The sequence below is a fragment of the Polypterus senegalus genome, chromosome 13, assembly GCF_016835505.1.
Source record: "Polypterus senegalus isolate Bchr_013 chromosome 13, ASM1683550v1, whole genome shotgun sequence".
NCBI classification, from domain to species: domain Eukaryota; kingdom Metazoa; phylum Chordata; class Cladistia; order Polypteriformes; family Polypteridae; genus Polypterus; species Polypterus senegalus.
The window spans coordinates 141,992,670-142,005,031 of record NC_053166.1 but is presented as its reverse complement, the minus strand read 5'-3'; the positions used below and the strand labels follow the sequence as shown (position 1 = coordinate 142,005,031).

The 12,362-nt window shown below is 34.9% G+C and overlaps 1 protein-coding gene across 8 annotated transcripts in view; it reads right to left on the bottom strand.

Moving 5' to 3' along the window:
• The window catches only part of tnrc18 (trinucleotide repeat containing 18), a 138,340-nt gene that overhangs the window by 67,510 nt on the left and 58,468 nt on the right, over nt 1-12,362 (bottom strand). For 6 of the 8 annotated variants that reach the window (XM_039776506.1, XM_039776505.1, XM_039776511.1 and 3 more), the window contains exons 4-6: nt 11,113-11,241; nt 4,066-5,892; nt 1,456-1,558 (exon numbers count right to left, since the gene is read on the bottom strand). In XM_039776506.1, the coding sequence (XP_039632440.1) occupies nt 1,456-1,558; nt 4,066-5,892; nt 11,113-11,241 (2,059 nt within the window). The remainder of the gene's footprint in view (nt 1-1,455; nt 1,559-4,065; nt 5,893-11,112; nt 11,242-12,362) is intronic. The other 2 variants (XM_039776509.1, XM_039776513.1) reach the window with 1 other exon arrangement.

Here is a 12,362-nt window from a genome sequence, read left to right as displayed (position 1 = left end):
TGGTTTGGTCATTAGCACACGATCTATACTGATATCAAAATAAGATAACCTCTTAATCACCTACTTATAATATTTATGGAAATTAGAAGTAGGACTTGGGATTGGAGTTTGATGCACAGGACATACAGAATCTGAAATCTGTTACTTCACACAGAATATTTGGGGGCAATTCCTGGGAGCCAAAACATTCATTCACTAAAGTATTTGTATGATTCTATCTACCTTTCTGAAGAGGTCTTGTTATCTGAATTAAAGAGAACAAGTACTGTTCCTCTTATAGTACTAACTAGAAACCTTCAAAGGGCAGATTGCCCATTTTTGGTCTGAGCTTTCTCTTCTTTTTCCAGGAATGTAGCATGAAAATAAACCACTTCACCGTCTTGTCTTTGATATGATGCATATGTATATACACTCACACACACACACGAAGTAGTTCTTATTTTATTGTAATTCATACATTCCACTGTCTCTCTATGGCATAACAAATGCCCATTTTTTTATAAAAAGGAACTCAACATCAAACTCACCAGACTTTAATGTTTACATAAAACAAAACCCTTTCATCTACATCAGGCATAAACCACATCATAAAAGAAAACACACACACACACACACACACCCCTTCCAAACCAAAGCACTACTCCAGTTGGCAAATCTAATCCATGAATTAATCCTACAACTGAGATAGAATTCAAGGAAAGGCTGTGTGTTGAATAGTGAACCAGTATTAAATAAATTTTACATTGATGTATTGCACAGATTACAGATGCTAGTTAAACCTGAAGGCATTTTTGATGCACAACATTACTCACACATAGACTGAGAAGCTAACATTTAATGCAAGGCAATGACTTCAACACAGCTGTCCAGCATTTGATTCTTGCTTAAGCTTTTAATTGCCAGTGCCACTCTTAAAAATGCATAGGGGAAAAATGGACTGCAAGAGAGGTAGGTTCAGTCTATAAAAAATAAACTGTAAATGCCACTCTGAAAAAGGCTTTTTGAACTACAATTAAAAATTGAGTGTTTAAAGCATATACTAGTTTTATATATTAGTTAAAGATTATGTACAACTTTTCTTATAAAAATTTATCTACTTGCTTAAATGAGAAAATTCAGTAACACTCAGGAATGTAATCACATAAATTATCCTTTCTTCTATATTAGCTTAATTCCAAGAAAAGCAGCAATTGCCTTATTAATAATATTTATATATGAAAATAAAGTACTGCTGCTCAGTACATAGCTTTCAGACCTGTCAGACAGATTTTTGTAGTGTTAGTGAAAAGGCAAAAGATAGCATCTGTTGCAAATATTTATAATCCAAGTCCCTCCACCCAGACAAAAAGTCTTGATATGCCAAACTTTAGAATACTATTATGCAACTGTCCCATCTTATACTAAAGATCAATAAAATAACTGATTGAAGGCAGCATTTCACCAGTTGTCACTCACCGGAGCAGTTTTTCTTGCTCTCTTTCTAATCTGCTTGTCAGAAGACGGTCGTCACGGTGACGGCCACGGTCATCTACACGATCATCATCTGGACGGCTAGATCCTTCGGAAAGGAACATAAATGGTATTATTAACTATGCAGCATGAAAACATTAGGTTTTCTTCCCTTCAGGAGTAATGGAAAGAGAAAAGGATATTCAAGTTTTCAAAAATATAAATCTGCTAAAAATCTTTTAAAAATCATTTTTTTGTTTATGGCTTTGTAAATATTATCTTTGCCCCATTCACTATTTATGAAAAGATGTAAGTCACAACTGCCACAATAAAATAAACTAATGGAATGCAGCAGCTGTTATATATAACCTTCAAGATTAAAAACGTACTATGAAGGAACTGCTTTCAGGCCTCAAACTCTGAAAGTCTAAAGTTAAGACAAGACAGCACTTAATATATTCCTTGAAAACAGCCCTTTTTAAGGTCTTTAAAATTCATCCTAATAAGGTTATTCAAATATTTATTAAGCAATGCATGTACATATTCATTGCAAATTAAACATGAGGGCTTAGAGTTTCATTTATTCCCTCTTCTCCTTCAATCTTTCCAACATTAACTTTAAACGTTGGATCACCACTTGTGTAACACTGTTTAGACCTCAAGGACAAAGTCTAATTTTTGTCATCACAAAGATAGATAATCCTCAGCATATTATCTTAAAGTATAATAGAACTTGTAAAAAAAAAGTTGGAGAAACAAACGTAGGCCACTTAAGTAGGTGTATAAAAATACAGTAAAACCCTCCTGCTCCTAATATACACTCTTTCATTGCTATGAGAACATCACCAATCCAGTGTGAAACATGCGATATACTGTACATGAACGTAAACAAGAATTAAAAATATACCAATAAGTAGTAGAAATACTTTCAAAGCAGTATTGTAAATACGTTCATTTTAACAACTGGTCAGTTAACTCCCTTCTTTGAAGACACCACAAGTTTTTTTTATTTTAAATAAATCTTTTAAGGTTCAAGTTTTCATTAGTAATAATGTGACTGACCTGTACTATAGCTAGTAATACCTGCATAAAACTGATGCTTCAACATATTAATTAAACAAAGGAGGGTTTACAATAAGTCATAGATTCCTGCCCTCTCCTGTGAAGTTTTACATTTTCTCAGAAGACTTTTTACAAAGTTCATTTGACACCCTTTAATAGGATCTTTAATTTAAATTTTCCATGATTGCTTCATTAGCTGTCTTGGTTTTGACCTATAGGAAAATTCACTGATTACCTGTTGCTTTTAAGTCATAACACTGCATGTTGTAATGAAAATATAAGAAAAATACGATGAAGTGGAGAAACTTTTGTCTTCATCCATGAATAGACATTTGCTTTCTATATTTAATGAGGCAAACATATAGGTCATAATCAAGTATGCACAGATGAAAGGTCCGAGTTGGTTTCCTGGGCAACCTAGCCTGTATCCTAAATTCTGGAATCTTACTTGACTAATACTACGTATTTGTTATCTAAAGCTTGCTTTTGCATTTTTAAATACTCTGAATTCAAAACCTTCTTCTCTCACCAAAAGCAAGCTAATGTTATTACTAAAGCTTCTGGCACAAGAGAGGAAATAAATTAATGTTTTTTTCTCGCTCTCTCTCCCAAGGCCATTTTGATTGCTTAGCAACAAACCCAAAGGCCTATTAGAATTCAATCCTTGTTTGCAGCTTTTAGTTCTGCTCAGTAAATTACATTTAATGTAGGCAGGCAGTGTCTTAGTCACTGAAAGACTTAGAAAACTGTTCCTGTGCTGGCAAAGCCTTCTGTAGCCAGTGAAGACCCTAGCAACAAGCTAACTTTGCAGACAAAGATTTGGGCTGTGCAGGCTGCATGATGTCTAGTCTGTTGAATGACTACACAGCTGCTCAGGAAAAAATGAACGTGTTTGAATTTTTGCTCCCCCATGGTGTTGGCCACCATGTATTTTTACACATTAAAGGCACATCTTACATTACATATTGGACATCATGACCAAAACCGTAATGAACAGACAGACAACAAGTAGTGGGCCTTCAAATACTAAAAAAATGAGGAAACAATTTTTCAAATACTGTACAACTTTTCAGACCCTACTCTGGAGCTATAAACCGGTGACATCCCATTTGTTGTTATTCCTTTTGTACTTAAGTTAGAAGCACATCCTAAATCCTAAGCATAAGCTCAATAAGTTCTATTTGAAAGACTTTCAGGAATTTACATGGAAATAACCAAATTTCAGTTTTGAGTCTTATGGTTAATGGTAAATATGAATGTGTGATTACACTAAATCACCATTAGTTCACCAGACATTTCTGATACTGACATTTATCTTAAAATCATACATTTTAACTTTTCTAGGATATCGGAGTACAACTAGATAAACCAACAGAGACATGTACAGAACATGCAGACTCCACTTAGAAAGCAGCTTGCCTAGGATTTAAACTTAGTCTACAAAAGCGAGATAGAATTACTAACCACTATCCCACAGTTTCAACCTTTAAACAAGCATATGGATGTTATAAAAAAAAAAAAATCAAGCAGAATTAAGACTTAAATAGCGCTTACCTTTAATGCTTCCCAGAGGAAGAGAGTGGTCCCTCTCTAGGCCAGAATTGGCTTTGTTTGTATTGTCCTTCTGCCGGGCAACAGCAACGGCTATACCAACTGGAGGATGTCTTACTTCCACTTCTCCCTGAGAGCTGATGCTCTCCTTGCCAAATGACTTTGCACTCTCTGGGCGCTCAGGGTCTCTTTTTAATTGTTTTCCAGATTGTTGGGGTGGTAGATGCTGAATTTTTGACACAGCAGATGGATTAGCTTCTAGTTTCATATTTCCAAGCCCACCAAAAGGACTCTTTGGCCCACTGTTAGCACGTACTCCAGTCTCCTTAGGAAAGCTACCACTATATTTAATCAAGCTTTGCATGGCAGAAACTTCTCCATGGGGGCCAGGATGCAATACTTCAGAACAGCTCCTTGAACTTCCAACTACAGAAGATCTCTGAAGACCAGAAGGATCAATGTACACTTTTTTCATGTCCTCCTCCGATTTACTTCCATGAACATGCTGAGCAGCAAGCGTGGCCATCTGATTAGTAGCATAATTACTCATTTCAAAAGATTTCCACTTTGACTCAGAAGAGGCAGCGTTTTTAAGTTGGGGCTGTTCTATGTGAATTCGTGAAGCATCCACTCCATTATATATTTTCCCAGAATCTCTGATGGCAGCTCTTTGTATCCGGTCTCTCTCTTGATTATGTGTTTCGACTTCAAGCCCCATTTTAATAGCTTCTTTGGACATGTTGGTGGCTAAGAGCAAATCTCTCGAATCTGTGCCATGCAACGTTTTATTCAAAAATAATTCTGAGGATGATGGTCTTTTTAGTGCTCCACAGTTTGACCTTATAACTGAGCCCTCTTCCCTTAATACTTCCATCCTCTTAATGTCTCCATGTAATGAAGAATCGTGTGCATGAGGTGGCCTTATCGGTTCTATAAGTGTCCTTTCATTGGTGGTTGTAGAGCTTCCTAATTTACTCCCATCTTTTTCTTTTAGTTTGTCATTTTTACTGTCTCTGGCCTGTGAAGCTATCTGGATTGGCCCGTTTCTTTCATCATAAACTTCAACTGAAGGCACAAATGTGGGTGCAATTACTTTATGTTCCCTTCCTGATTCCTTAAAAGTTGAACAGAGGGTATGTAAGTTGGACTGAGTATGATTACTGACTGGGAATGTGTTTGAAGAAACCATTCTTGTAGGAGGTTGAGAAGTGTTACAATGAGAAGATGGGCAACTGCAAGAAACATGTAAAGTGCCAACAGAAGTTACTACTGTATCACATTTTTTAAGCTTGTCTCCATGGACATTTACTGAGGGTCTCATGTTCTCATCATGACGGCTTAGGTCCTTGGTGCCTTTGTCCTGTTCAGTGCCCAGGTATCTCATGGAAGAACTACCACCCCCATTATTACAGTTATTCAAAGAGGATGTTTGCAAAGGGTTCTTAGACTTTGGCTCCCCACCACCCAAATTGGGGGAGTGGTCATGGCAAAATGGTGATGTGCGCTCCACGCATTTAAGAGTCCTGTCTAAGCCACTAGATTTCCTCTCATTGTCTTGTTTAGCATCCTGAGTGAGGTCAACTACACTTTTGGGTCTTGGCTCATCCTTAGACCGTTCTCTTTCTTTTCGTGGGAGAGAAAGGCCTAGATCTATACGGCAGGATTTTTCCCTAACTGTATCTTTGTTTGACTCCTTTCCACCTTTGGATAGAGGCAGTGATGAAGATACATCCTTCTCCCGTAGAAGAGAACTTGAGTTGTGAGTGGATGTTGTCCTTGAGATGGCAGAATGTGGATGTAAGGCTGACTGGCCAGGTAAGTAAAACACCTCTGTTTTAGCAAAACAAAAACACAAATAATTAAATTAGGGAAAGTGAAACAGGCAAAGATATGAAACACTAATCAGTATGCAAAGTGGCTCACTGAATATGCACTGTGTATAAAAGGCATATGTAAAACAGATTTGCATGCTGTGCTCATTAACCTGTCGATCTTTCACATTTGTCTTAACAACTTTCCTCCAGTAGACTCATAACAGAATCATACTAATCCACAAGATAGAGAACTAATTTAGAACTATTTTAGATTCATAACGACAATCTTTGAAACCCAAAACACTCCTTTTATATTTTACTTAAAATGACATTTTAATGACATTAAATGTATCTTAGCATACCACAAGCACAGTATGCTATATTACTCAAAAATAACAAATGTCAAAACCTAATAATATTATGGTGGCATTGGTCCAAGCATCAACATTTAGCAAAATGATAAGAAAAAACTTAAGCCACCTTATTTATGAACAAGACAACACCAATTATGTTCAAAAACACATCTGACGTGGTCTATAGCCTTCCCTAGGTAATTGCTGACAGCAATGGAGTTATCCTAAATCTCTAACAAGTAACTGTACTCTGAGGTATCTGCCTAATAAACAGCAAGATGGGACAATTACAATGTCAGTAGGTTTTCAAAAAGTTATCACACATCACAAGTGTTTGTATGAGGAAACAAACATAAAGTATTCTTACATTCTATTTAAAACATGCAAAACAGAAATAATAGTAATCATCTGTGAAGACAGCTATCTTTAATTTGAAAATCTACAAAAGATTGTGACTAGGGAAGGGTGTGAGTTGTTGATATTAAGTAGTTACATTTATTTTACAGACTGCATGCAAGATTTATACTACATGAGGTGTGAAGTCTACACAGACATTGGTGGAAGTATATTTAAGATATAAGCTGGTAAGCACCACCTTATATAAAGGGTCAATGAAATCTGATATAAACTGCAGCCACAAATTTGGAACAGTGACCCTGAGAGGTTATTTAATAAGCAAACAAACAAACAACATAACTACAGAAAATACTAGCGTGTAAAAACTGCATACTTTTAAAATAATCATAATTATTAAGCCTTTCAACCAATGATATGTTGAAGGACATGTCTGATTATTTTAAATGTGGTGTTACTCCATGTTGAATCATTAAATGCTTGTGGTGGAATACATCTGCAAGAATTTCTGATTCCATCAGAAAAGTGGACCAATGTAAAATGAGTTTTCATGTGCTGTTAACAGTGCGCTCTTCTAAAAACATTAACAGTCATAAGTTATCTTCATCTTCACAGCAAAACCCTTCAAAGAAATACTTTCAATACTTATGTGCAAGTATGTATATATATATATATATATATATATATATATATATATATATATATATAAATACAGTAAACACACATAGAATTCAACACCTATTATTTCTGAAAAAATAAACCTAAAAATCTGTCAGTGTTCATTATTAAATAGAATGTAGTTCTTATCATTATTTAGCTTCATACTGGCTTCTTCTGATTATTTTAATAAATGCCAATAACTGCAAACAATTCTTAGCATTATAAAAATGAAACAGACCAGTAGAATAAGATCACCATTTCAGATATTATTCATACATTGTCCTGCATCAGTTACATCTTGTACATAAAGAGGAAAAAATTTAGCTTACATTAAGAATGAAAAAACAGTCGATTAACAGGCCTATTAACATGGAGTACAGTTTAGCAGATTAGGAGATGCAACAAATTTATTTTCCATTACTTATGCATCTTAGAAATAAAAAGTTACCTTTACCTTGTAAGTTTAAATACCTAGGGTCCCTTGAATACCCATGCCTGAATATAGGAGATGTTCTCTGTTTACAGTAGTTTAGCAAAAGTATGAAAAGCTAATACATGGCACATTTTAATGCTGAGCCAATACAAAAAGCTGCCCATGCCTTCTGAATCGTATACAAACACTACCCTATACACTGAAGCCTGCAAACAAGCCTGCCATATCAACTTAAGCCAATACCAAAACTAGCTCACTAACAGAATATCTTGTCTTTTCTCACCCTTTTCTACTAGTGCTAGAATTCAGGATGAAGCAGGCTGTTATTTGCAGTTCTTGCTTGCAAAGGAAGAGACACCTGGAATCAATGTTATTTTTGTTTGGGTCCCGGGCATAAAGTGGTTTTAAATGGTATTAGAGTCACCTATCAACTAAACCTGCAGAAGCACAATATTCTAGCTTCTTGGTTTATAAGGTGCCAGTGGCAATCCCAGAACCAATGCAAAGACGACAAAAAAACAACTATGGAAAGTGCATTAGTCTATTGCAGACCTCATTCAAGGGCATTCACACACTCATTTATACTGAAGAAATTTACAGCTACCAATTGGATCCTCACAAACATCTTTTAGACGTGAATAGAACTAGATTATCCAGAGAAAGCACTCCTCTCTACCTTTCCAAGAAAAAAAAAAAAACACACACACACCCCCACACTGAGACAATGTACAAACAGAGGGGGCCAATGCTAAGATCTGATCCTAATATCCTGAAGGTATGAGGCAACACCTGAAACCTATATATCACTGTTAAACTTTATTCTGTCAGTTCAAAGTAACCCTGAATTTACATAATCCATTAATTTTCTGTGAAAGTGCCAAAATAACTTGGTTTCAGGTGGAAATCAACTGTGGACAGGATATCTGTTCACCATATGTCTCTTTCACCTAACAATCCAAGCATTTCTAACAAGTGTTTCCTGGTTCCACCATATAATACTGAATAGGGAAATGAAATGGTGTTCAATATTACAACCAATCTTTTAGAAAAAAAAAAGTTAGAAACTACTGTTCATATATGAGAGGAATTAAATTGTTCAGGTATAAACTTAGCAAACAAACAATTAGCTGATAAAAGAATACACTTTTTGCTGCACAAAACTCTACCCTCATGATGACTGGGAAAGAACTATATAATGTGTCCAAGTATCAGGTTTTATACCAGTTACTATAGGGGGGAAAAATTAACCAAATAAAAAAATATACTGTAACCATATTGATTTAACAGTATCCATAGAAAATAAGAAAAGAGGCCAAACCAGAGATAAAAGCAGTCACAAAAACAGAGCAGCGCTACGATTCACAGCAAGATGCAAATACCTGTACTGTATCCATAACCACAAAAGTAACTTTGAAGTTGCCTATTCAAATTATAGAATTTACTGGGCTATAAAAGGAAACAAGTAACAAAAAGTATGGTAACTAATGGTAAACCTGAACAAACGTATGCAAATTAAATCAGGCTGTTTAGCTAAAATCATAAAACAAAAAATAAAAATCTCGTCACGTTATGAAAGTATGCAACACAATGCAAGTGAAGGATGACAGTTGCCTAACATACTTCATCTGAAAAAGCAAGTAAACAAACTATGAGGCAATGACAATAATGAATGTAAAATATTAATGCATATTGATTTTAAAAAGATAATTGTATAATTAATGCTTAATTATTATTTTAGTTAAAGCACAAAGGTGCAGCATTTTGATAATTTTTCAAATAATGAAGTTTGCCTTAAATCAACAAAAACATTTCCAAGCCAAGAGTGCAAGACTGGGTTATGGTATAGGGGATAAGGGAATGATGGCTTTCTAACATCTATCAAAATGGTACACAACTAACGTCTGCCAGGTAACATCATCCCAACTGTAAAATGTGGTAGCAGCAACATCATATTGTGTAGATGCTCTTCTGCAACATATACTGGCAATCTCATCAGAACTGATGGAAAAATGAATGCTGCACAGTACAGACAGATCTTGGAGAGAAAAGCTGTCCTACTCTCCCCGTAGGGTTAAACAGGGAACAGAGTTTAACTTTCACCAGAACATTGACTGAAAGCACACTACCAAAGCAACTATGAAGTGGCTTTAAATGAATAAAGATAATGTACCTGAGTGACCAGAGTCAAAGTCCTGAACCTAACCCCGAACTGAGCATGTTTAGTGAGACCTAAAAACTGCTGTCCACCAGAGCTCCCCAAAATAACCTGGCACAGCTTGAGCAATTTTGCAAGGAGGAGTAGACAAATATTTGCAATTAAGCAAAATTAATTTAGACTCCCAAAAATACTATTTGATGTACTATTAACTGTAAGATGTGGTTCAAATAAATACTGAACAAAAAGGATGAATACTTACAAATTGACACTTAATTTTTTTAATTTAATTTTATAATGGTTTATGATTATGTATAATTCATGTGGAAAAAGTTTTGGGACTGAATATTTTTTCAAGGCACCATATGTGTGAATGTCCTGCATTGTATACATACTTTTTCTGTGTGCATGCAAGCAAGAATCTCATCATACAATAATCTTAAATTTGAATAGCTTGTAAAGCAGCATATCATCTCTGTTTTGTGCTTTCCTATCCAGGAAAAGTACACTTTCAATTGTAAATAGTATTTTAAAAGGATAATAGGGTAAGATGGACTGTGATGGCTCAAGTATCCTTTACATATCACACAAGGGTACTAGATTCAAACATAACTGAAACGTGCATTCTCAGTGTCCACCTTGTGTTACAAATCCTTACACCCATGTCTGGGTAAAACCCCACAGTATTTTTTTCACAGCTTAACAAAGATTACCTACAAGGTATGGGTAATTACCGCAATAGCTATGCAGATATCCTGGTCTATGCCCCAAGACCATACCAGTCCAAAACTCAGATCTTTAATGAAATTAAATCAAAAGCACACCATCATATTTTTTAACAATTCAAAAATAAGTTATTGCCCTTCTTTTATGATTTTCATGTGTCATTTGCCTTCAAAGTTAAACAATTGCGTTTGTTTTCAAGTCCCCAAATTTTTAAAACATACTTAAAAGACAAAGATAGTTTTCTCTCTCTCTCTCTCTCTCGTTTAAATAATGTATCTAAACTGCTAATAAAATTATTGTTTCTTATGTTGTTAATGCATTGGTCTTGAAAATGAAACACAAATTATCATGGAAAGCAAAACAAAATATCATATGCACATACGCATATCCCAAAAATTATGTTTAAGCAATATGCATTAGCAGCTGTGAGAATAGATGTTTAAAGCAAACTGAACACAGCTGTTTTCAAATTTCTTAATGTCAGCTAGGAAGATTTTACACAAAACTGAGGCATTATATGTTGGCTTGGTTGTGACTGACTGAGGTCATACTCACCTTTCTGGGCTTCAAACAGGCTGTGCTGCCCAAGTTGGGCCAGGAGTGGGGTTCCAGGTGAATGATCCAAATGGCCAAGTGGAATGTAAGGGTTCTGATATAGGGAGTTTGGCAAATGAGGAAATCCTGCTTTGAGAAAAGAAAAAAAAAAAGAAGCTCAAAACAACTTAAGAACCAAGTTTGAAATGTATAAATACTATTGGCCGACTTTAGCTACAAGCATACACAAGGAAAAATAGGCCTCGTGTTCAGATCTAAAATACTAAATAAATGCAAAACTAAAGAGAATATGAATTAAAGATTCACCAGCTATTATAAATATAGATTACCAAATTTTGATCTATTTTGTTGACCAGTAGTATTATTTACTTCAGAGTCAAGAAACATGGATATAGATAATTTAAAGTGAGTATATGTATTTCTGCACACTGTTATCCCAATTTGGTTCCATTGTCATCCTAGCAAATATAACCTCCATTAATGCACTGCAAGTCAATTTAAAAGTACCGGTATATTAAAATCAAAATATGAATAAATTGCAATTTACTAATTTTATTAACTTTGTCACTGACAAAACCCACAGTTCTATTTTTTATTTGACCATAACATTTTCCTGGGGTCATCTATGCAAAAGGGGAAAAAAAGACACACAAGAGCAACTACAAAATAAAGCAACATATTTATGCTCACCATTGTTAACTCTTAAATTGCAGGTATGTTAAATTGGTTTAAGTGTCATATTTCCAGAAGTAGAAAGTGTCCACTGAATAAAGAGAAATAAACTTTCCTGATATTTGAATCATCAATTAAACAAAAATTCTGAGTGGATCCAAACATTTTTTAATATAGCAGTAACGTCTACACTTCATTAAACTAAAAATGTAGTATATATAGTATAATATGCTCTACTTATGTTCAATGTATATGTAAAACATTAAGAAGATTATACAATTTTAGGAATTACTCAAAGTTACTGATTTTAAGTAGCTGACAGATGAAGCATTTGTTAGGGAGACCAGGAGGTCTGAAGTGGTTATGATGCTTAATATTTTTTCATGACATGTCTTTTTGTAGTTTTTAACATCAAACCATAAAATAGGTCAGTATGTAACCATTAAATTTAATCATTTGGCGGGACACAATAATTTCAGGTTGACTTTTTTCAGTTTGTGACATTGGTCTTTTTTCCCCCCCAACCCTTTTGATGCCTCCATGTTAGTTGACTATGGGCAGCATGCAATTTCCACTGC